Source organism: Hyaena hyaena, unplaced genomic scaffold, assembly GCF_003009895.1.
Source record: "Hyaena hyaena isolate Hyena2069 unplaced genomic scaffold, ASM300989v1 scaffold_7, whole genome shotgun sequence".
NCBI classification, from domain to species: domain Eukaryota; kingdom Metazoa; phylum Chordata; class Mammalia; order Carnivora; family Hyaenidae; genus Hyaena; species Hyaena hyaena.
In genome coordinates this window covers 8,258,859-8,285,398 of record NW_024080639.1, presented here as the reverse complement: position 1 = coordinate 8,285,398, position 26,540 = coordinate 8,258,859, and the positions used below count along the sequence as shown (strand labels likewise).

The 26,540-nt window shown below is 38.8% G+C and overlaps 1 protein-coding gene across 2 annotated transcripts in view; it reads right to left on the bottom strand.

Annotated features, from left to right (window-relative positions):
* The window catches only part of SHCBP1 (SHC binding and spindle associated 1), a 64,421-nt gene extending 44,126 nt beyond the window's left edge, over positions 1–20,295 (bottom strand). For both annotated transcript variants that reach the window (XM_039241303.1, XM_039241297.1), the window contains exons 1-8: positions 20,182–20,295; positions 15,269–15,436; positions 14,977–15,092; positions 13,333–13,541; positions 7,709–7,801; positions 4,521–4,754; positions 4,266–4,434; positions 3,841–3,961 (exon numbers count right to left, since the gene is read on the bottom strand). In XM_039241303.1, the coding sequence (XP_039097234.1) occupies positions 3,841–3,961; positions 4,266–4,434; positions 4,521–4,754; positions 7,709–7,801; positions 13,333–13,541; positions 14,977–15,092; positions 15,269–15,436; positions 20,182–20,290 (1,219 nt within the window). In that variant the 5' untranslated portion in view covers positions 20,291–20,295. The remainder of the gene's footprint in view (positions 1–3,840; positions 3,962–4,265; positions 4,435–4,520; positions 4,755–7,708; positions 7,802–13,332; positions 13,542–14,976; positions 15,093–15,268; positions 15,437–20,181) is intronic.
* Between the last annotated feature and the right edge of the window lie 6,245 nt (positions 20,296–26,540).

The window sequence follows — 26,540 nt, the reverse complement described above, 5'->3', positions numbered from 1 at the left end:
TTGAGACTAGTCAACCAAATTGCGTTTCAGTAAAATCTAATCTCTCCACATATCTTATTTAATTTAAACCAGGGTATACATGTTTTAATAACAACTACTCCTCAATTTACCCCTGTATCAGAAAGACTAACCTATCAACCATCTCAGACCAGCTCAGCACTAAATTTGCTTAAAAAAAACTGCTGTATAAAAATAAATAATCCATATGTGGAAACTAATTTGACAATAAACTATTTGTAAAAAAATAAATAAATAAAATAAAACCCCAAAACAAACAAACAAACAAAAAATCCTAAATACTCACAGCTGGTTCAAAAAGTCCTAAAAATGCATTTAACTCTTACAAGTTTTTTCTCCCAACTCTAAAATCCTATTATCCTAATACACATTAGGTTTGAAAAATACCAGGCATTTCTAAAGATTTTAAAATTTTAGTATTCTCTTAAACTGACTTAGAGCCTGACAAAGGGACTTAAAACAATTTCAGTTATTGAAAAAACAGGTCTACCTTGTGAACCAATAAAAAACAGTGGAGCTCGACAGGAAACCATCAAAACCCTAGAGGAGAAAGCAGGAAACAACCTCCTTGACCTCAACCACAGCAATTTCTTACTTGACACATCCCCAAAGGTAAGGGAATCAAGAGTGAAAATGAACTATTGGGACCTTATCAAGATTAAAAGCTTCTGCACGGCAAAGGAAACAATCCATAAAACTAATAGGCAACCGACGGAATGGGAAAAGATAGTTGCAAATGACATATCAGATAAAGGGCTAATATCCAAAATCTATAAGGAACTCACCAAACTCCACACCCGAAAAGCAAAAAATCCAGTGAAGAAATGGGCAGAAGACATGAACAGACACTTCTCCAAAGAGGACATCTAAATGGCCAACAGACACATGAAACGATGCTCTGCATCCCTCCTCATCAGGGAAATACAAATCAAAACCACACTGAGATACCACCTCACGCTGGTCAGTGTGGCTAAAATGAGCAAATCAGAGGACTCTAGATGCTGGCGAGGATGTGGAGAAATGAGCACCCTCCTACACTGTTGGTGGGAATGTAAACTGGTGCAGCCCCTCTGGAAAACAGTGTGGAGGTTCCTCAAAAAGTTAACAATAGAACTCCCCTATGACCTAGCAATGGCACTGCTAGGAATTTACCCAAGGGATACAGGAGTGCTGATGCACAGGAGCATATGGAACCCAATGTTCATAGCAGCACTCTCAACAATAGCCAAAACATGGAAAGAGCCTAAGTGTCCATCAATGGACGAATGGATCAAGAAGATGTGGTTTATCTATGCGATGGAATACTACATGGCAATGAGAAAGAATGAAATCTGACCATGTGTAGCAACATGGATGGACCTTGAGGGTGTTATGCTGAGTGAAATAAGTCAGGCAGAGAAGAACAAATACCATATGTTTGCACGTATAGGAGGATTAGGAGGAACTTAACGGAGGACCATGGGGGAGAAGAAGGGGAAAAATAGTTGGGAAGAGGGAGGGAGGCAAACCATGAGAGACTCTTGAATGCTGAGAACAAACTGAGGGCTGGTGGTGTGGGGGGAGGGGGAGTGGGAGACGGGCATGGAGGAGGGCACTTGTGGGGATGAGCACTGGGTATTATATGGAAACCAACTTGACAATATTTAAAATTAAAAAAGATAAAAACAAAAAAACAAAACAAAACAAAAAAACCAGTGGAGCTCTACAAATTCCAAACTAATAATGCAGGCCAGAACTCTGAATGGACTTGCAAAAAACTGGAGTATCAGAAGACTAGAGAAGTTGCCTGACTTTCACAATAAAACAGAACCACATAGAAAAAAGCTGTAAGAACTAACTCTCAATGTCTAAGATGAGCCTTTGCTTGAGTAAATGAAAGCAGTCACTACATTAAGCAGGCAAAACCAATAAAGTTTTCTGTACTCAAAGGACACAGACAAGCCTTCAGGGGCACTGGAGAAGAATGCAAGGGGACTCCATACTTGGGAATGATGTCAGTGATGGGACTCTGGATGACTGGGTTATAAGAATTTTTTTTTCTGATTCCTTTTGTGTCTGCCTGTAGTTGGAACATTTTCTACAATAACCATTATGTTTATCATCAAAAATAAATAAATAAAAACTAAAAAGAATTGCCATATTGAGAAAAAAATAAGATTATTACATTAACAAGCTACATATTCATAGCAGTTTAAAATAAAACCATCACTTAAGCAAATGTACTAAACAAGAAAGAAAAACCCCACCAGGTGCTGTTAACACCCTGCACGTGGTAGGTACACAATTATATATCTCTTGTGATAACTATTAGCTATAGATCAGTCAGATATGCTATCATATAAGCTTTAATCTTATTCATGAACAATTACTCCATATATTCACATTAGATATACCACCTGATTCCCCAAATTCTCAGAAATACCCCCTATTAGCAAATCTATAGTCATTTTTTACACTTAATTCTCAGAATCCTATATAGTTATTTATGACAATTTGGTAATTTCATTATTAATTTCCTCACCAATCTAGGAAGAACTGTTATTCACCATACAATCTATAATATCAATGCTATTTTCACTATGCCAAAAAATAAAGTGTTTTTATTGCAGTGATTTATCCTGCAGATGTGTTATTTATACACGCACATCTATTATATATCAAATATTGGAGAGGAGAAAGAACAAAAATTACATACATAAAACAAAAAAGGGGGTGAAGTGATATACTAGTGAACAGCAGGAAATTAAACTCCCGGCCTTGCTTCCATTAAGAAGTTTTGACAAGATAAAGATAAAGAACATAGCTTAAGCAGTTTGTGAACAGCTGCACAAGTCCCAAAATGATATATGATTTTTGGCATTACAAGCTTTATTGCTAACTTGAAGCTCTTTTGGTAAATAGTTGAACAGGTGCGTCTAAATTTGACATGTTATAGAAATAAACAGGACCAAGAAGAACAATTGTAAAGTAACCTAAATTTAGGAATCACTCTAAATGTACAATAAGATTATGACAGCTAAAAAGTTATTTTTAATAGAATTTTTCAACAATAATGTTCTCAAAAGTATACATTGGTCAAGATACAAAGTAGGATTTGACATTCAGCAAGCTTTTAAAGAATGAATAAAATAACTATTTTTGGTCCACTTTCAAGCTGGACCTACACCTATGCAAAAATGTTAAATTTAAAACAAAAACCATGCATCAACATATCCGTAACATATAAGAAATAAGAGTAGGCAGGAAATAAAAAATAATAAACTTCAAAAGAATATTCCTAGGGAAAATTTTTATTCTAGAAATGAAGTTTCCTTTCCATAAACCACCTATAATCTGGAAAATATGCTTCTTCCTAGCAGTCTTTTTTTCCTCTATGTGCTTGTTTTCCCAACACATATAATGCCACAAAAAATCATACCTCAAGATCCTCAAACACTGAGTCAATGCCCCATACACTTTAAATACTTTTTTTTTTTTTTTTTTTTTTTGAGAGAGACAGAGAGAACACATGTGGTGGGTGGGTACATGTGGGAAAAGGGCAGAGGGAGAGAGAGAATCTTAAGCAGCCTCCACACCCAGCACAGAGCCAAGGCAGGGCTCGATCTCACAACTGTGAAATCATGACTTGAGCCCAAATCAGAAGTCAGTAGCTTAACCGACTGAGCCACCTGGACGCCCCTAAATACTCAAAATATTTTCAGGCAATTCATTTGAAATCAAATGGAATTAATTATATTCTTGGAGCTTCAACAAGATCAGTGATTTACTGTTTTCTTAAGCATATCATGCAAGACAGTTTGGTTTATGATATTCCAGACTCACCTTCCAACTCAATGGAGTCAGCAATGGCGAATGTGCCATGTACCATGTAATGGCCAGGACAAACAATCACAGTGTCACCTTCATAGCAGGCATTTATAGCAGACAATGGATCACTATGGAACTAGAAAACAACAACATATTGGAAATATACACCCCCAAAAGCAACCTACATATCATCTAGCTACCCTCATGTTTCACTTTCAAAGTGCCAAAAACACATACTTAAAAATATCTCCTTGGCTACTGCACTGAACCCAACACATGCTCAGTAAGTGACTAATGCTGATGAAAAGCAGGGTTCTCACTACTACCCATTTCACAATAAATCAACTCTGGGAAGCTCTTATAAATGCTTTGTAGAATTCAGTAAAATCTGGCATGAATTAGAAGAGAAAAATCCACCTGGGGCAAAAAATTCCTTTTACCTGAATTTCTGTTTCTTCCTTACAAGGCTCCTGACAAAGCCTGTCCCTGAGCAGAGACCGCAGCAGACCAGTCATCATGGTGGAGGAGACCACATGCGTGACCTTCTGACCATTTGGACGAATGCCCTTTGCTTGGATATTTGAATTCTTCTGATAACCAAACACGTATCTTAGAGAAACCAATAGACCTATCAGTTCTCAGTAAGATAGCTTGTTAGAAAAGATGCCAACTAAGAATAACAAAGACACACATACCTCAACAAAGGATTCTCAATGAGTTTTAGCTTTTGTTTCAACTGTTCAATCTCGGAATACAATTTTAACCCTTCAACCATGGAGATGTTTTCCTGCTCGGAATCAGAGTTACAATTTGACAAACTGCTTCTCAGATTTAAAAATTTCCTGTAGCTCTCTTCACATTGGGACAACAAATTACGGTAATCAACAATAAGTCCTGATGGAACTCGATCTTCAAGGATGTCATAATGCCTGAAAGTTTAAAAGCAAATTGAAATACACTGTCTTTCTGACACATTTTCCTATCATCAAAGCAGTGCAGTTAGTCCTCAAAGATCAGGAAGAAAAGCATTTTATAATACAATAACTCAGTACATGTTAAGTCTTTCTGAAAAGTACTCTATTGTAAGTGGAAGCTATTCAAAGTTTTAAGGACCACTTTATTAAAGTCACTAGCTTTTCTTGCTTTGGGGAGTTGCTAGGTTTTGCCCTCAGATCCAAGCATTTGTGATTTACAAACACTGAAAGTTCATGTTTCACAATTTGTAATCATTATTTAATAAAAATTATTTTCTCATATATTAGGTTCAAAATCTTAATAAGTGAATGTCAGAAGGCAATCTGAGAGTGTGGCTGGGAAGGGAAGTATCTCAAGTAGTTTCATAACAATGTTGAAGATTACCATATTTATAAGATTGAAAAATAAAAATGATTGAAGTCATCTAGTCCTTCCTCACATTTAAAGCACTACAGCACAAAATTATGCTGAATATTCCCTTAGGAAGATTATAACAGTATTTCAAAAACATAAGCCTTTGAGATTCTCAGAAAAAAACATAAAGCTGCCATTACTAAACTAGAGCATGATTAAAACAAAATAACCTTGTACTGGATAACCTTATTGGCACTTAAAATTTATTATTAGTTTGTATACCTTCTCAAATATATAGACAGAACAAAAAGTATTTCTAGATGCAATGAAATAATTTATGAATGTACAATCAAGTTAATGGATATGAAATTAATGGATTTGAAAATAAACTGCAATATTATTGTCATTACCTCGTGTTTTAAAATAATTGCTTTATTTCTCAGTTAAAAGTATATTGACTAGCTATGCCTGAGGCTAGAAGATAATTTTCAACCTTGGCTGCATATTAGAATAACTGGGGAGCTTTTAAAAATACAAATACTCAGGTTCCCATTCAGACCAATTAAATTGGTCTCTAGAAGTAGAGAGGTTTTTTTTTTAAAAGTTCCTTGGGGACTCTAATGTGCAGTCAAGGTTGAAAACTATTGCCTTAGATGATGCTTCTCTAACTTAGTCATGCTCTAAATAAGATAGGGGGAAAAACAGAACCACATCCTAAACAAATTTACATGAAATTACAGTTAACATTCAAACAGTACTTAAAATGAATAAAAAATATTCTTTTTCCACTTTTCAAGTAAGTAAATTAGGTGAAGCTTGAAAAGCAAGGATTTTGTCTGCTTTGGTTAATCCATACTCATTTAAAGATATTCTAGAAATCCACTTTGCAAACAAAAAATTGGGAACTAAACCACTGACTGCTTGATCAGGTCTATTAAATTATAAAGATTAAGACTCAAATTTTAAAATAAGTTTTTAGCATTTCCAATATCCATGCCAATCAGCTTATTTCTTTTCATTAAAGTGATACTTTGTGGTCTGGAAGCAATGAACCAACATCTGTGTCTCAGACTCATAAGCTTTGAAGTACAGTGTTTTGAATTAAAAAGGAAAAATATTTACCTCACAGTGCAAAATCAAGACAATATGGTTTGATTCCCTTTAAATCTTGCACGGTGATAACGCTACTCCTCTCTTTGCCCAGGAACCTTTTTAAAGAGTCTGCCTACATTTGATAACATTCTAGTTTCCCCATCAAGTACCATAGTTTTTTTTTCTCCATAACTGAAAGCAAAATTCCTCCATTACGCTTTCCCATCTGCCAGGCATGTAAAAGGTATGTATGTAAATCATCTCTCGTCTGAACATGTAAAGCTGTCAAATCAGAATAGTCTTTTCCAAGTAAAGATCAAATTTGCTAAATACATATTATTCACCTACCATTACATTTCACTTCAATCAAAACCAATCATTGCTCTCTAAGAGCAAGCATAACAAAACTAGAAAATATGCAAACTTATTGAAATTCTGGCATTTTATTGAATATATTATGGGAAAATAGGAAATACATGATAGAAAAACTGGAAAGGCTAAATAGAAATCACACATAATTCTAAACCAAGAAGACCCATTAACTGTACTTTTCACATATTTTTACTTATTATTTACTATGTAAATCAAGAGAAACTTACTAAATCTAATTGGGTTCCAGAAAAAAGTAAAGGATTACTTATTGTCTTACCTATGTAACAAAATCACCTTTCACATAGGGGAAAAAATCACCTTCTACAATTTTTTTTTTTTGAGTGCAAGTTCTAATTTTATTCTTATTGCAGCACTGCCTATTAAACTACCACTTATGAATACAAGAAAATTACCTGGTCTTAGAGTACCATCTAGTGTAAATCTGAATACTATGTATGTTGTATGGTTAAGTTAGATTTTTTGTAATGTGTTTTTCCATTTAAAAATATGACAAATTAGAAGAAGAGTGTGTTTCAGTAGTTAGGAAATTTTTATGCACCACCAATATTAACTGTTTAGTATTTTTATCCATTTGTCAAATAAGATTTAAGGACAAGAACTTGACCTTGTTTTCATCCTGAGATAATTGTTAGTTTAGCCTAGTGTGTTTTACTGTAGGAACTTAGAATAAAGCCAAATATTTTTTAAAGTACTCTTAAAAAGTTAAAGCGAAAGAAATCTTCTATAATTCAACTAACTTCACTATTTTTCAAACAATTGTCTTTGAATTTAACACTGGGTTTCTTTTAAACACATTCACTAAACTGAGTTTTATTCAGACTTACAAAACAATGAGTTGTTTAATTTCAGTGTCCGTGAACTCTGCTTTTAGACTCAGTGTATAAACACTAAAAATAGGTTTCTCTGCACTTGTACAAGTTTCATTTAATAACTCGTCAACGGGTTATCCTATTTGCATAGCAGCCTGCTACTATGTGTGGGCCCTTGGAGTACACATACACCGGATAGATAAAATAAACCATGGATAGCTCTTTTTCCAACACAGACAAGGTCACTAATAAATACTTACAACCTCAACCGAGGTTCAACACATCTGACAAAATAATCATACTCATCCTCCTCTTCTTCATCCCAGCTTCTCCAAATGTTTTGATAGAAAAACCTGAAAAGGAAATTCATATCATTCAAATTCAATCACTGGCTCAGTATTAGGGTTCTGGAGGGGTGCAAGCTTAAAGAATAAACCACAACAACTGTATCAGCAATGGTACAGAATGCTGCATAAATGTTAGACTTGATAGTTGTGAGTCATACAAGAACTTTTCTGGATTGGCTAAAGAAGTTTTTCTACAACACTGTTTCCATTATCACCTTTTTTAAATAATAAGAACTACTTATTGACCATCTGTAATTGGGTAGATGGTAGTGTCATTTGTTAAGATAGGAAAGACTGGGAGAGAAAAAGATTTGGGGTTGATATCAGCTCTGTTTCTCCATGTTTGAACTGAGATGCCTATCTGACCTCCAAGTGGATGATGTCAAGAGTAAATATGAATATATAAGCCCAAAGCTCAAGGGAAAGATCAGGGCTAAAGACATTAATCTGGGAGTTGTCAGAATACTGATAGCTTTAAAGCAACAGATGAGATCATCTAGGGACATAATATAAAACAGCAGTTCTCAAACCTGGCTCTGCATGTTAGAATCCCCTGGGAAGCTTTTAAAAATTGATTCCCAAACCTACCCAGGACCAATAAATCAGAACCCTTGCAAAGGGCAGGAGACGGAAAGGGGTTGGGTGCAGAATCCATATTTTTTTAATCCCCCCCAAGTGATTGAACAAACTATTATTATGGAAAATTTCAAACACCTACAAGAACAAATAGTATCATGAATACCATGTATGCATTACCCAGCTTCAACAATTATCAATACATAAGCTATTTTACTTCATCTCTACCCTACCCACTTACTTCCCTACTCCCCATCCCCACGATTCCAATACTGGATTTACTTTAAAGCAAACGTCAAACATACAACAATCACAAATTTTAGTATGTAGCTGTAAAATAAATTTTTATACCAAGAAAATGTTATAATTTCTTAACATCCAAATATCCAGTCAGTATTGAATTTTTCCTATTTGTCTCTTCCCCTATTGTTGCTGTTGTTTTATCATTGGCTTGTTCAAATCAGGATACAAACAAGGGTCAGCTATTGCATTTAATTAAATCACATTTATTCTATAGATTATCTCTCTCTCCTTTTCTCCTTGCAATATATTTAACAATTTCCCACACTCTGAATTTTATTGATTGCATCCCCATGGGGTCATTTAACATGTTCTTCTGTTTCTTTTACTTCTGGTAAACAGAAAGTAAGATCTAAAAACTTAATCAGCTTTAGGAAAGATATTTTGGCAAGGATACTTAAAGGGAGACACAATGTATTTCCATCAGGTAGCGTATGATATCTGGTCATCTCTTCTGATGATGAAGTTAACAATGACCAGTTGATTCAGGTGCTGTCAGCCTGATCTATCTACTACAGAGTTCCCATCAGTTTTTCACCAGTGGTTTTAGCAGCCAATCATGATTATTGCCTAGAATCTTTATTTTATTGCAAGGTGCAAAATAGTGATATTCTGATCCTATCATTCTTTCTTCATGTATTAGTTGGACTACTCCTATAAAACACAATCCGTAGGGGTACCTGGAGACTCAGTCAGTTGAGTGTCTGACTTTGGCTCAGGTCACGATCTAGCAGTTCATGAGTTCAAGTCCCACATTGGGCTTGCTGCTGTCAGCACGTCAGCACAGAGCCCACTTTGGATCCTCTGTTCCCCCTGTCTTTGCTCCTCCCCTGCCTGCACTTTCCCAAAAATAAAAAAATATTAAAAAACAAACAAACAAAAGCAATTCCAAGGTAATTCTAATGTGCTTCCAGGACTGATTAAAGAGAGAGAAGGATGGATAGTCTAGGACCAATCCCTGGGTAACTTCAACATTTTAAAGTTTTGAGCAAGAGAGAACAAACCAAGATGACAAAGAAACTGGGAGTGTGTGTGTGAGGAGGATGGGAATGATCATATAACTAGAATGTGACTGAGAGGGAAAGCAAGATAAGATCAGAGAATAGATGACTGGGAAGGAGAACATGGAGGACTTTGGTGACTAAATTTAAGCATAATATCAGTGGTACCATGGGACAGAAGCATTACTGGAATGCCAGGAGGTGCAGAGTGCAACTACACAGAACTCTGTCAAGAAGTTCTGCTGTGAAAAGAAAGGAACAGTGAAAATAAAGCCATCTCTTAATTCTTGTAGATTGGACTGCCAGTCTCTTCACCTTCTAGTCATCTCAAAAAAAAAAAAAGAAAAAAGAAAGAAAGAAAAGAAAAGAAAAAAGAATCTGAGCATGCGTTTACTCAATAAAAAAACCTCTGCCTACTGCTGCCTTCACAATGAAGTTCAAATTCCTGAGGTTGGCAGTATTACATGGATTCACAATCTGGCTCTAGAGCACCTCTCTTTTCAGACCTCCTGCATGCAAACTCCCATTTCACAAGCTGTTTCAAACCTCCATGTGACATGCTGGTCAGGCTGTCCACCTTCTCCACCTGGTAAGCTATTATTCACATTTCAAGACCCAGCTCAAGGATTATCCTCACCATTATCATACTGGGCATTCACACACATCACTCACATCTGCACCCCTTCCAGTGTTTATTCGCTTATATCTCCTCATCCCCCACATCCACTCGGCCACCAAGTCCCAGCTACCCTACCTTCTCAGTAAGCCTCCATGTGTCCTCTCTACACCCCACTCTAGTCCACTCTCTTGCCTGGTCTTCCTATGACATCTCCCTCCACTTGTTTTCCACACAGTAGCCAGAATAAATCTTTTAAAATACAAAGCTGATCCTATTCACCCTTGAATAAAAACCCTTTGGGGCTTCCCCAGTGCTCTTACAGACAAAAATGACTAATTGGCTGATGAAACCCTGCATCTTCTGACTCCTGACAACCTCTAAGCTACCCCAGCTAGGCTGGCCTTTCACTTCCTTAAATTCACTCAGCTCCTGAACCCATTCCCTCCCCACCCCTGCTACAACCCCTTTCACCTAGCCAACTCTTCAGACCCAAGTTCAAATGTCATTTCCTCAGGAGACAACCATGTAACAGCCATCTGACCTAGTCTTAGAACACTCTAATTCTTTATTGCACTCACTGCAGTTTCCAATCACATTTATACCTTCGTGTGATTAAGATTCATTTCCCACCTTGAATGTAAACTGGTACAGCCCCTCTGGAAAACAGTGTGGAGGTTCCTAAGGAAACTAACAATAGAACTCCCCTATGACCCAGCAATAGCACTGCTAGGAATTTACCCCAGGGATACAGAAATGCTGATGCATAGTAGCACATGTACCCCAATGTTCATAGCAGCACTCTCCACAATAGCTAAAACATGGAAAGAGCCTAAGTGTCCATCAACGGACGAATGGATCAAGAAGATGTGGTTTAGCTACACCATGGAATACTACATGGCAATGAGAAACAGTGAAATCTGGCCATGTGTAGCAATATGGATGGACCTTGAGGGTGTTATGCTGAGTGAAATAAGTCAGGCAGAGAAGGACAAATATCATATGTTTGCACGTATAGGAGGATTAGGAGGAACTTGATGGAGGACCATGGGGGAGAAGAAGGGGGGAAACGGTGGGGGAAAGGGAGCGAGGCAAACCATGAGAGACTCTTGAATGCTGACAAAAACTGAGGACTGATGGATGTGGGGGGAAGGGGGGGATGGGCATGGAGGAGGACACTTGTGGGGATGAGCACTGAGTGTTATGTGGAAACTAATTTGACAATAAACTATTTGTTAAAAAAAAAAAAAAAAAGATTCATTTCCCACCTTTAGAATGAAGCCCCCTGGTGATGGTGACTGTGTCTGTTTCATGCACCAGCCAAATCTCACCTTCAACTCAGGACCCTGCACTTGAATATTCATTGAATAAAAAACAAATGAGAACCCTAATAATTTGAACTTTTCTGGGCACTGACCAGAATTGGAGTCCTCAAAATGAAGAATAAATTTAGCCAGGCTCACCTTCAAATAATACCATTACTAATTCCAGATATTTATCTTTCTACCAACTTCAATACTCATAAAGATTGATTCTCTGATTCCTAATTTCCTAAACTGATCAATTATCCCTTTACCTTCAAAGGCTTCAGTTGACAGATTTTTTTTTTCTAGGGAGAGAAACATAAGACAATTATTCTGGTTCTGAACAGAAGCCAGTTCTTTAGATGTATGTTGCTTGGGCAAATACTGAATATCTATGGTTAAAAGTTCTTATGTACAATTAGAAATTTTCCATAAGATCTTGAAAGCAGGGCCCCAAACACTCTGCTTCTTTGTGGAGCATTGAAATTAAGCTCAGCAAAACCAGGTTCACTCACTAATGGTATAAAAAGTGAAAACCACAAGACACTGTGCCACGCTATTAACATGATCATTATATTATCCAGTCTCCCAGTTCCTAGAGGAATAGAAGTCCATTTTTAAATTGCCAAAAGTCAACCTTCCTTAGTGAATATACTTATAATACAGAAGACCCAAAAGAATTATCTATATCAGGAACTCTCTGACAAAAGATTTATCTGATGATGGTTATCAGAGGGGAGGGGAGGGAGGGAATGGGTGAAATAGGTGGTGGAGATTAAGGAGAGCACTTTTTAAAAAATATAATTTATTGTTGAACTGGCTTACATATAACATCCAGTGCTCATCCTAACAAGTGCCATCCTCAATGCCCATCACCCACTTTCCCCTCTCCTCCACCCCCATCAACCCTCAGTTTATTCTCTGCATTTAAGAGTCTCTTATGGTTTGCCTCCCTCCCTTTCTGTAACTATTTTTTTTCCCTTCCCTTTCCCCATGGTCTTCTGTTAAGCTTCAAGGACAGCACTTTTGATAGGCACTGGGTGATATATGGAATTGCTGAACCACTATAATGTACTCTGAAGCTGATATAACACTGTATCTTAACTATATTGTAATTAATTTTTTTAAAGCATACAAATTAATCCAGGTAGGGACTTTCCTTCTCACTTAAGGGACAAAGACTGCATATGTTCAAGTGGAAATCAGGTATGCCAAAAAAGGTTGAAAGGCATGAACACATCCCCTAAGTATCCTGGAAGTGGCCTGAGAAAACATCTTTGGCCAGACACATTCTTAAAAAAAAAAAGTGTGTCTTATTGGTGTACAAGAGATGATGTACCACCTCCTTCACTTTCTTTCCTTTCCTCACATTCAAGTACTTTAATCATAAGCCTTAGCCTCCAGAACTTTTAAGAGTTTCTAAACATATACAAACCAAATAAAGAATCCCTTATTTTTTGTTAACAGTGGAGGACACTGAATTAAGGCCATACGGGAATTCTTTGTATTTTTTTTTTCCAATTTTTCTATAAGTCTGAAATTATCTCAAAATGAAAATATAAAATACTTTTAAAATCTTTTTAATTAAAAAAAATTCCCTATCTTTGAACATTTTAAAATATTGCAATGACCAATTTTATAGTTTGAGTTTTAAATGTAGGTATATAATACAGACCAGAATTACTGCATTTCAATCGAAGTCTCAGGTCATGAGGTTATTTTTATCAACTATCTTCCTACCTGACATGTTCAATTGCAAGGGCTGTCTGGTCAAATACTCCAGAGTCATCAAACACCACCCACAGTTCTTGCAGGGGCAACCGATGTTCCTTCAGATCGAGGAGCTCATTCATACACTCCAAGGTAAAAGTGCTCACTTGAGATTCACAGAGGTACGGCTTGGCAAGCCTCACTACTGCCTTCAAGGCTGCAAAGTCCACATCTGTGACCTGAAATTCAAAATATTACTTACATAGAAATCAAAATTAAGACAAATATAAAACACTACTTATAGCTTTGATTTTTTAAAGCATGAAATGGGAACAGGGAGCCTTCTTCCATAGTATAAAAATAAACAAGAAGGGCCTGGTTCTTACCCATATGGAGCTTACGTTGTAATTGAGAATTGAGAAGAAAACAAACAAGACAGTGATGAGGATATGACAAAGCAATACTAGCAGAGATGATGGTCTGGTGTTGCTGGGACGGTGGAGAGAAGTCACTTCTTAGCTGTGATGTACAGGATGAAAGGGAAGCAGCCATCTGAAGATCAGGCAGGTGAAAAAGCCCTGTGGCAGAGACAAGCTTGGCTGCTGGGGCAAGCAGAAAGGCAGTATTTCTTGCTGGAACCAAAGGGAAAAAATGGGCGTGGGAGGGGGCAGCAGGAGATGAAGTGAGAGAGAGGGGCAAGGAGATCAGGACAGAAAGGGCATTGGAAGGAACTTGGATTTTGTGTTCTCTAAACAATGAGAAGCCACAAAGCCAACACCAAGGCTGTAGTAAGTGCAATGCATTAGAGGTTTTAAGCAGAGGAATGGCACATTTCTCTTTTAAAACAATGACTCTGACAACTTAGAGAATGAATCAGGATGGAGATGGGAGATTGAACATGGATGGAAGACATGGATGGTGACGATGGTATCCTAATCAAATTAATAGGCCTTTACTGCAACCAAGATATTAGCATAATCCAAAATTTAAGAGTCCCCATGAACAGCTGCAATCCACTGCCTCATACATAATCTCTGCAGAAAGTGATGTCATTTTCTAAAGTAGCTGCAGCAACAACTTGTATTTTCACTCCCTGGTTTAACATTTTAGTGGAACAGGTTTTTTTGTGGTCCAGTTAACAAATATTGAGAAAAATTCATAGCTGTAATTAGAGTGCAAATTTAGTGTAAAAAGTTGAAAAATAAGATTGTTTTTACTTTTGACAATGGAACACATTATGAAGAGATTAACCACATATCTACAAATTTGTAACATAAAAAAATAGGCCAGTTTTAAAATGCCTGTTGGGTTTGAGCTACTTAATGGGCTACAACTAAGAAGGTAAAAAATTAATTGAAACTCCGTTGACTTCATAATGAGGCTCTTTATTTTTTAAATGGTCTCAAATACCTCCTCCACTTCATAAGTTTATAATCCATTTCCCCTTGTCAAAGGACACTGAAACTTACACCACCTCAATTCCCTGGTAGCTCCTCTTTGGCTGCCTTTAAAATTTGTGGAACACTCCATGCACCATGACAATTAGATGTGAAAAACATGCTATTTTCAATCAGCTCATAAACTTTAATTAAAAATAAGCACTTTGGCTGTAACAGTCTGAAGGAAAGTGCTTTTAGCTAGAGACAAATGTCTTAACAACAGAATTAAATTTACCTCAACTAGCACCTCGAACACATTAGTGTGCCAGACTGCCCGCCATCCAGATGGTTCAAGGACCTTCTCCAAGAACTCAGCTGTGAATTCTCTTACTTCAGAGGCCTTGCAGTCAGCTACAAACAAAATAAACACAATAAGAATTAAGACTGCATAAAGCAGAGAAAAATTAATAAATCTACTTAAATCCACTTTCTCAGAACAAACTGGCAGTCTGGGGGACTGAGATAAACAATCTACTTGTAAACTGAAAAGATAAAAGCAGTAAAGAAGAAAAAAAAAACCTACTTACCTAAAATGTAATCTTGATAAGCTCTAAATCGCTCATAGAACAAAAGTTGACTTGTCTGGAATATTTCTGGGAAATGAGTCTTTCCTTCAGGCACAAAACTTTGTAAATTAGTACCCGGCTTATCATGATTGTTACAATCACTGCATGAATCTTCATCTTGGAATAGACCTAAAAGAACAATAAAAATAATCAGGCTTAACTACCCCAGACACTTCCAGTGTTATGGACTGCTTCTAATTTCATACCCTTGTTTAGAAGTTCCAAAAAATATATAAACAAGGATTTGGGAGCAATGCTTTATTCACCTTTATCACTATCAGAAGAAACCAGTTTTCCAAACTTGAAAATACCGCAAAAACCAAGTTCTACTTTGAAACAGTAAGAACTTAAAATCTTTCATAGGTTAGGTCTTTGTTGTTCTGTGCAGTTTTTCACAGAGGCAGAGGAAGAGGGTTGTTTTTTATTCACTAGAAGTCACCAAAGATCTCCTTTAAAGGATCTTTAAGCTGTGATTCTTACTATAGCTGGCAACTTATAATGGTCAAATATCTTATAGTGGTTTTTTTTTCCAAAAACAATTCCCTAAAGCTGCATTAAAGTTAGGAGCAGGTTTCCTATATACCTTCTCAAAACTAGTTGAAGCCTCTCTTTATTTTCTTCAATATCAGTCTGTCAATGGCCCCTCAATAAACAAGGATGAGAGATTCTTAATAACGCATAAGGTTTACTTTGCTAAAGCTACTAGGTTCCTCCTCACTAATTTTAGTGACTATGTCACTTTTCCTTAGAAAAGATTAGAAAATGCTAATCACATTAGGTTTGGGCTGTATGTACTTATGTTTTATAAGGCATGATTTGGCCAGTGGCATATCTAATCCTGTCTAATACGATGTTCTTAATAGACAAAATGGCTACTAAATAAGCAATGCTGAGGGTAGCATTTATGCTGGCAAGATAATATCCATAGGTTGTTTCAGGGAGGGTATCTTATCTGAGACTGTTATTAACAGCAGTCTTCCCACCCCACCTCCCCAGATCCATGTGTTTTCTCCTTCCTTTGACTTCTTTGCCTCTGTTCAGGCCACTAGAACTACCTGACTTCACAAATGACCCACAGTATATTCAGGGGTCTACTGCTCACAAATGCCAATGCACATGAACTTCAAAGGGCATTAATACCTCACTAGCTGTGAGGCGATCTCTCTGTGCCTCAGTTTTCTTGCCTATAAAAGAAAGATGAAAACAGCATGCCTATTTCAATTAAATTAAGATAATTAAATAAATTATTTGTTAATCACAAGAGTAAAAAATAAATAATATATATAAATGTTAAAGAAATAATACCTTCGCCTCAAATCCATTTGGATGGCTATTATCAAAAAACAACAAGAAAAACTGTCAGGGAAACAAGTGTTAATGAAGAGGTAGAGAAGTAGGAACTCTTGTACACTGTTGTAGGCATGTAAAATGGTATAGTTGCTATGAAGAACCATATGACCCATTCCATTTCTGAGTATATATCCAAAAGAATTGAAAGCAGGACCTCCAAAAGATATTTGTACACCCATGTTCATAGCAGCATTACTCACAATAGCTAAAAGGTGGGAGCAATCCAAGTGTCCATCAATGGATGAATGGATAAATAAAGTGTCATATATACATAACAATGGAATATTATTCAGTCTTGAAAAGGAAGGAAATGCTGACACCTGCTACACCATGGATGAACCCTGAGGACATGATGCTAAATGAAATAAGCCAGTATACTATATGATTTCACTGATAATGAGGTACTTAGTCAAAATCATAAAGACAGAAAGTATAATGATCATAGCCAGGGGATGAGGGAGAGGAGGATGATAAATTATTGTTCAATAGGAATAGAGTTTCAGTTTACAAGATGACAGAGTTAAAGAAGAAGTTAAACTTTCACTTTTTGCAGATGACATGATACTCTACATAGAAAACCCGACAGACTCCACCAGAAGCCTACTAGAACTGATCCATGAATTCAGCAAAGTTGCAGGGTACAAAATCAATGTACAGAAATCAGTTGCATTTTTATACACCAACAATAAAGCAACAGAAAGAGAAATCAAGAAACTGATCTCATTCACAATTGCACAAAAAACATAAAATACCTAGGAATAAATCTAACCAAGGATATAAGAGATCTGTATGATGAAAACTATAGAAAACTTATGAAGGAAATTGAAGAAGACACAAAGGACTAGAAAAACTTTCCATACTCATGGATTGGAAGAATAAATATAGTTAAAATGTCATTACTACCCAAAGCAATCTACACATTCAGTGCAATCCCAATCAAAATTGCACGAGCATACTTCTCAAAACTAGAACAAACTATCCTAAAATTTGTATGGAACCACAAAAGACCCCGAATAGCCAAAGTAATATTGAATAATAAAACCAAAATGGGAGGTATCACCATCCCAGACTTTAGCCTCTACTACAAAGCTGTCATCATCAAGACAGTATGGTATTGGCACAAAAACAGACACATAGACCAATGGAATAGAATTGAGAACTCAGAAGTGGACCCAAAAGTATACAGCCAACTCATCTTCGACAAAGCAGGAAAGAGTATCCAGTGGAAAAAAGACAGCCTCTTTAACAGATGGTGCTGGGAGACCTGGACAGCAACATGCAGAAGTATGAAACTAGATCATTTTCTCACACCATACACAAAAATAAACTCAAAATGGATAAAGGACCTGAGCATGATACAGGAAACCATCAAAACCCTAGAGGAGAAAGCAGGAATCAACCTCCTTGACCTCCACCACAGCAATTTCTTACTGGACACATCCCCAAAGGTAAGGGAATCAAGAGTGAAAATGAACTATTGGGACCTCATCAAGATAAAAAGCTTCTGCAGGGCAAAGGAAACAATCCATAAAACTAATAGGCAACCGACGGAATGGGAAAAGATAGTTGCAAATGACATATCAGATAAAGGGCTAGTATCCAAAATCTATAAGGAACTCCCCAAACTCCACACCTGAAAAACAAACAACCCAGTGAAGAAATGAGCAGAAAATATGAACAAACACTTCTCCAAAGAGGATATCCAGATGGCCAACAGACACATGAAACGATGCTCAGCATCCCTCATCAGGGAAATACAAATCAAAACCACACTGAGATACCACCTCACGCTGGTCAGTGTGGCTAAAATGAGCAAATCAGAGGACTCTAGATGCTGGCGAGGATGTGGAGAAATGAGCACCCTCCTACACTGTTGGTAGGAATGTAAAATGGTGCATCCCCTCTGGAAAACAGTGTGGAGGTTCCTCAAAAAATTAACAATAGAACTCCCCTATGACCCAGCAATAGCACTGCTAGGAATTTACCCAAGGGATATAGGAGTGCTGATGCACAGGGGCACATGGACCCCAATGTTCATAACACCACTCTCAACAAAAGCCAAAACATGGAAAGAGCCTAAGTGTCCATCAACGGATGAATGGATCAAGAAGATGTGGTTTAGCTATACGATGGAATACTACATGGCAATGAGAAACAATGAAATCTGGCCATGTGTAGCAACATGGATGGACCTTGAGGGTGTTATGTTGAGCGAAATAAGTCAGGCAGAGAAGGACAAATACCATATGTTTGCATGTATAGGAGGATTAAGAGGAACTTAACGGAGGACCATGGGGGAGAAGAAGGGGGGAAATAGTGAGGGAGAGGGAGGGAGGCAAACCATGAGAGACTCTTGAATGCTGAGAACAAACTGAGTGTTCTCCAGTTCATCCTCCAGTCTCCACCCCTGGGTGTGGGGTGGAGAGGGGAGGATGGGCATGGAGGAGGGCACTTGTGGGGATGAGCACTGGGTGTTACATGGAAACCAAGTTGACAATAAACTATTTGTAAAACAACAACAAAAAACAAGATGACAGAGTTATGGGAATGGACCGTAGTGATGGCTGCAAAATAGTGTGAATATGTTTAATACCACTGAACTGTACAATTAAAGATTATTAAGACAGTTAAATTCGTTTTATGTGTATTTTAACAAAATATAAAAAAGCAAAGGATACCTTACTTCAGCACAATTCTTTACAGCCACTTTGAGAGTATTGTTTTTCACAAATTATTTCACTTAATCTTCAACATTCTGTAAGACCGTTGGCTCTGTTTTCCAGATAGGAAAACTGAGGTCAAGTGATTTCTGCTAGGTCATAAGAGGGATTAGTAGTGGAACTAAGTCATACATATATTTTCTCACTTTACCAGACTCTTTCCACTATACAATCCAACTGAAAACGGTAAAGGAAAATTCTGAACAGCTTAAAAATATCAGGACAAATAATAATAATAACAATAATAATAATAATAATAATAATGGAAATCTCCATTAAGAGTTAGACAGGACTGAGAATTACACTTCGGTTCTATTTTTAGACTGTCCCATATTGGCTCCTCTAACTTTGGGCGTGTCACCTACTCTCAGTGGGCAGGGCTACCTAGGCCAAAGATTCAAGTTTCTTCTCTTTCAGTTAAGGGGAGAGTGGTTCATGATCTACCTTGAGATGGAGAAGAAAAATAGGAGGCATCTCCCCACAGTTGAACACACACAAAACACCCGGAAACACACCCAGACATCCAGGTTGGGAATTCTTGGCCTGGTTCAACTCCCTCCAATCTCGCAGAAGCAGAAGCCAGATGGGACGGGGAGAAGGGGAGATGCCCAAGGTACCTCCCGAATTTGGCGTTCTGAGCGGCGGTCGGAGCCTCGCACTGTCACCACAGCCACCCTTGTTAGCTGGGTCCGGAAGCCCAAATAAGATCCAGGCGCCCTTTGAGGGTCCCAACGCCCCAGGCCCCCGCGGAAATGGTCTGCCGCTAGGAGGCGGCTCCTCGGGCCCGGCGTAACAGGCGCTCACCTTTCTCCAGAGGCAGTGTTTCCTCCTCTACTGCCCAGCCTATGCGCTCTGGCTGCGGAGCCATCGCCTGCGACCCCAGCTCGCCACCCTCCAGCAACCCGTCAGCCATTTCAAATTTCCGCGGGCAGCAGCCTAGCCCTGTAACAGGATGACGCCGGCGTTTCTGATTGGATAGTGGGCCGAGGCTCTTGGGCCAATTAAAGGAAGGCTTACGTTGCCTAATTTCCGAACGAGCTCCTCCCCCTCCAGGCTCCACTAACCCCGGAACAGCGCCTTTGCGCCACCTACTGGGCGAGCGGAGCGTTGTTCTCGTCCAAGCTCGGTCTTTTGTTTACTAGGACAAAATTGAACTGGAATATAATTTGGGAAGATTTGCGAAACACTAACAAGTAATGCCTGGAAATGGCTATTAGAAAAGGCACTGAAGTGGGGATCAAAAACAGTATTTAGACATGTTTCAGCCATTACTAGTGGTTATTACCTTGAACAAATCATTTCACCTCTTGGGGCATCCTCTGTTGTAATAGTGTATCTGCCTAGGTGGCCTCGAATCTTTCACCGCGACAAACCAGCCTCATTATCTCTCAGCCCCTCCCATCCCCTCACTCTTATTTACTATGTACACACAACACATTCACACACACACACACATGCAATATTTTCAAAGGATGTCAAATTTAGTAAGTAAAATTATGTTTTACCATATTTATTAATCAAACCCAACTGTAATCTCCAATAACAGCTAATTTGAGTATTGTGTGCAAGACCCCCCCCCCTCCTTGCATGCTTTACCTTAACTCTTTTTTCCCCCAGTTTTATTGAGAAATAATTGGCCTACATCACTCTGTAAGTTTAAGGCATACAGCATAACAATATTGTGAAACTATTACCCCAGTAGGTCCTCTAACATCTGTCTTCATATATAGATACAATAAACATAAAAGAAGAAAAGAATGAAGGAAAAAAATTTTTCTCCTTGTGATGAGATTTAGTTTCTTAACTTTTCTGTAGATCATACAGTAGTGTTAGCTATAGTTATGTTGTATATTCATACATTATTTTTATACAATCTCCAAAAAAATCCTATGAGACGAAATAATATTATTCTCATTTTACACGTGAGGAAACAAATTCATCAAGAAGTAAAATAACTTGCCCAATTTAACCCAGCCCAGCCAAGATTACAAACCAGCCAAACTCCTGAAGTCACCCCTTTATCCCTCAGCCAGGCAAGTTGACTAGTCAGAGTTGAGATGGGCCAGTGATAGCAGAGATTACCAGAACACCAGCTAGGCTGAGTCTCACAGATGGCCAACAGTCTGGTTGTGACAGGCTGTGCAGTCTCCTCGTAAGGAAAGTGTATCCACTTACTGCTTTGAAGGAAGACCTTGGGCTAAAGCCTCTCAGATCCCTATCACTGAAATGGAATGGAGTGGGAGGCGGGGGAGGCAACTGTGGAAACCTGCACTTAATTCCACTAGCTTTTCCAGGAAATACAGTTTCTTTGATTCTAGTGTACAGCATCTGACCTTATACTTATTCATTCACAGAGAAGAGATTTATTGAGTTCCATGAGGTGAAAACACACAAAACAATAAAATCAAGGTAAGCACCAGGCCTTGAAGATTAAGCTAGCTTTCTCATTATTGTCCTTTTAACCCTCCCGCCCACAAACCCCAAAAGTGGCAGGATTTCTCTCACCTTTCCTCCTCAGCCCTGGAGACAACATAGTTTTCTTCTTGTTCAATTACCAAATATTTCATCAACCATCAAGGTATTACCAAAACCAGTGCTACTGGAAAACTCTTGAAAGGAACAGGAGGCTGTAGAATCAGAGACAAAATACCTATGCTGCTGTAAAGTCCATTAAGGAAAAATTCTTTATTTATTACTTGTTTGATTATATTAAAAGTTTTTAGAGTTTTCCCCTAAATGGAGACCTATAAGAAGTACACATTTCTTGGGAGTTTGCCTTCTCTGCCCCCACCCTCATATCCTAAGGGAAGGAATTTTTTTCCTTCTTCCTTTCCACTTGGGGCCCATCTCCACCTTCCACATACCCTAAGTTGGGATGGCAGCCATTATTCCCACTCTTTTTTGTATCTTTGCTCTCTTTTTCTCCACTAAGTCCTTACACTCTGTCTATGCAAAGGCTCAGAACTAGCTCTCTTCCCCAAAAAAACTTCCTAAATCCCAGTTACAATCCTAAGATACATGCTTTCTTCCTCTATAATGCCTTTCTCCCCTGCTTTCTTGAAGGCCAGTAGCTCCCTCCAACCTCACAAGCAGCACTGATGCCAAACACTCCACTTCCATAGTCTTCTCTCCCTTGGCCTCTGGGCCCATACTCTCTTAGTCTTCCTTCCTGCCCTTGGTCCTCTTCCCTCCCCTCAGATTCCCTAAACCTAAGGGATTCCCAAGGACATATCCTGACTCCACCTTTCTCAGGAGGCAATGTAAGTGAGCGAAGAGGGCCGAGTGTGGACTGTGGCAATCACTGTGAGCACACAGGAGAGTGGATTTGCTAATTCACTTGACAAATAATAAACATACAGACTATAAACTGTGTGCAAAGAAGACTAGTAAACAAATGAGTAAACAAAACAAGTAAGGCCCCTGTCTGCATGAAGTTCACAGCCTAGTGAGAATGCACAACAAACAGGAAAAACACAACAAGCAAAAGTCTATTATGAAAAATACTAAAAATAAAATTTAGTATGTGATAGAGAATGATGAGTGAAGAAGACAAATTCATGTTTTTATGTGAAAATGCTTGATTTTCAAGTAACAACTATTTTTTTTTAAATGTAAACACTATGGAACCCAGAAAAGCTTATTTCCTAGGCCAAATCTGGCCCATGGCTTACTATATTGCAGCCTGTGCTCTAAGCCCTAACAGCTCAAAATGTAGCCCAGGGACCAGGAGCATGTTAGAAATGCAGAGTCTCTTCCCCTCCCCCAGATCTGGTGGATGGAAATCTGCATTTCAAAAAGATCCCTGATCCCCAAACAATAGCATTTGTATTTGATACAAAGGCCTTCAAACCTAACTTCTCTCCTGAGGTTAGTTCAATGTTCATCTTACTGCTGGAACACTTGACCTGGAATTACTGTCCATGACTCACATTCACTGTGCCATGAAGCCAAACCCAAATGCAGTTTACTTGCCAGCTTATATGACACTCATCTCATCCCCCCTTCCCTGCCACAGCCTCATATGGCCTCTACCATCTCCCAATCAGGCTGTCAAGAAGGCATCTGGAAAGTCACGCAATCTGAGAAGACTTTACCCACCCTCTCACTTGCTTCCAAAATTAATTGCTCCCCTCTTGCTGCTCCTACTAGAGGGTCTCAAGGGTAAATGTCCAGAATGGCCAGGCAAGTGATCTAAGTAAAGAAGCGGACACTGGTATAAGTCCCATGGAACGTGGTGAGTATAGATCCAATGTTGCCATGTTGGTTTTCCAAGAGAGCCAGAAATCCAGATTTTTATAAGAAATCTCCTGTATTAAAAGGTTGGCAGCTAATATTTAAAAACTTAAACACTGTGCCAGCCAAACAAACATATCCGTAGACCATCAGTTTGCAACTTCTGAGATTAATTGTGACATTGCTATGGGTTCTTTGAAGACAAGTACCTCACCATATTCATCTTTTTATTGCTGGCAGTGATTACTAAACTTCTCTTAGTAAAGGGACAAACTAAATGAATACTGCTCCCTTTATGTAATGTGTTAAGAGACAGACAGACAGAAAACAGGCCCCAAATGGAGTCACTTGAGCTAAATCCATATCACCAAATTGGGTCTTAATACCTAATTTATCTGCAGTTTCAACCTCCCCCAGGACTGTAATCTTAAACCATTAAATCTGGAACTTCCTGGTTAGCACTAGTGAGGTAATCCACCTGATAGACCCCTACTGCCTATAAAGTCTCCCATTTTGTTCAGCTCATTGGAGCTCCTCCTTGATAGATAGGATGTTGCTCAATTCATGATTGCTGAATATGCCCATAAGATCTTAATTTTTTTTCAATTGAATTTTGCTTTTTAATAAATGTAATATTTTGATGTCATTAGCCAAAGGCTCTGGTTGAGAATCAAGTGACCAGGGTCCTGGACCATTCCTGCTGCTGCTGCTGCCTGGTGACCTCCTGGAACCACAGATTCATCATTAACCTATTTCTTGAGGGAGGGTCACTGAAAGCTACCTGTATTGGGGGCCCTCTGCCCCCAAACCAGTCCACTAGCTTCCCCAAGGATAGAAACACTTCTGTGGCAGTGATTCATTGTATAGTTGAGGGCTTTGAGCCTCTGGGAGTCAGGGACCCATTGTAGTCCCACTATCTCAATATAGAATTTAACTCACATCCACATGCATAGGTTTCTGGAAGCAAACAGAAATCAGGATACAGTGTACAAATTCTGACCATCACAGAAAGGTAGGGGGAGCCCCCAGACCCTGGGAGGATTCCCTCTGGGGAAAGCTTGTCCCTCCACCTGCTATTGTAGGGAGCTCCTTGTGGGCCCAGGGTAGGTAGGTATTCCACAATGTCCACTCTACTGCAGGGAGAGACCTGCTAGGTCCTGCTACTCTGATTTGAAAGTCTAGGGCCCCATTGGCAAAAACAGAAACAAAGAACCAAAGCCAGGTCCAAATTTTAGCCTGTATTTTCCACTAGAGGGCAGCTTAAACTTTCAAAAGAAAATGACTCTTTAGCTCTTGGTAAAACACTTGAATTCTTTTCAGCAAGTTTCCTCTTGAGCCTCTGGGCCCTGTGTGAGTCTCTGGGGATGAGAAGGGAACAAATAAACCTAGCTCTTTCCTCACGGAGCTCATAGTCTGGTGGGAGAGACACATATTAAACAAGACAGCATCCAGTGAATGTAGAGTCGGAACCTGGAACAATTACGATCAAGGAGAGAGAATCCCAGAGCAGGAACCTCTTTGCATTGGGAGGCATAAGAAGACCTCACTGAGGGGAAGATATTGGGCTGAAACCTTCAGGATAAGGCAAAAGCAGTCATGGTAGGAGGTGGCAGGATATTCAGGAAGACACAGAAACTCAGGAAGGAGAATCAGATGATGCAAGGAGAGGACAGTCCCAGCTCTAGAGGCTCTGAGGCAAGAGAGAATTTGGTGTGTTGCACAGACAGAAAATCATCTTTGAGGCTTCAGCACAGAGTGTGAGGAAGTGGCTGGCAAGGAGACTGCTGGGGTAACAAAGCCTCAAAGGCCATCCTTCATAAGTAGTTCAAATTTTATTCAACATGTAATAAGATGGCATTGATGAGCTTCAGGGAAAAAGAGGTGATTTGACTGGTGCTCTAGCAAGAGCATTCTGGCTGCTGTATGGAGATGCATTGTAGAGGGACTTTGGTATTTTGGTACATCTGCTACCTGCCTACATAGATTGTGTAAAACAGGCACACCCCACATTTGCACAGTGTTTTCCAATTTACAAGAGTGATCTCATTTGATCCTCAGCCCTCTGCCCAATTTCTTTCCCCTTCTCCAACTAGTATGAGATACTTACCTAGGGGAAATTTGTTCAGTGAGTTCTCATGAGTTGCCCAAAGTCAGAAGGATCCATAAATGGGGGAGCCTGGACTCTAACCAAGGTCTGCTGGACTTCCAGTTCAGGGCTTTTTAAATCTTGACTTTAGCCGTATGGCTCAAATACATATTACATGATATGTGTAGATAGATATAAATGTATTTATACATATATATTTTTATTTTATTATTTATTTATTTATATTTGTCTAATATATATCAAGTAAAAGTGATGCTTATATCCTGATCTTCAAAACTCTGCAGAGAACAGGTCAGGCATTTAGTTCTCCAAATGTCTGGACATATGAAATCTAGAGATCTTGGGGGCGCCTGGGTGGCTTAGTCGGTTAAGCGTCCGACTTTCGCTTAGGTCATGATCTCGCGGTTCATGGGTTCGAGCCCCGCGTCGGGCTCTGTGCTGACTGCCAGCTCAGAGCCTGGAGCCTGTTTCAGTCTGTGACTCCCTCTCTCTCTGACCCTCCCCTGCTCACGCTGTCTCTCTCTCTCTCCTAGAAATAAATAAAACATTAAAAAAAAAATTAAAAAAAAAATCTAGAGATCTAGTGCAGGATAGCCCATCATGACTTGGGTGATATTTGACCCACCAAGCCATGACATGCCCAGTAGCATTCTATCATCAAATTGAAACAGTATATAACTGAGCAGGCCTTGAATGCATAAGAAAGTTAGATGAAAAAGTGACCCAAATACCCACGATCCCAACTCCTACAACATTGCCTTGTCTCTCCCAGCCTGAACCTACGGCCCTGTGGGGAGTTCCCTATAATCAGTTCACAAAGGAA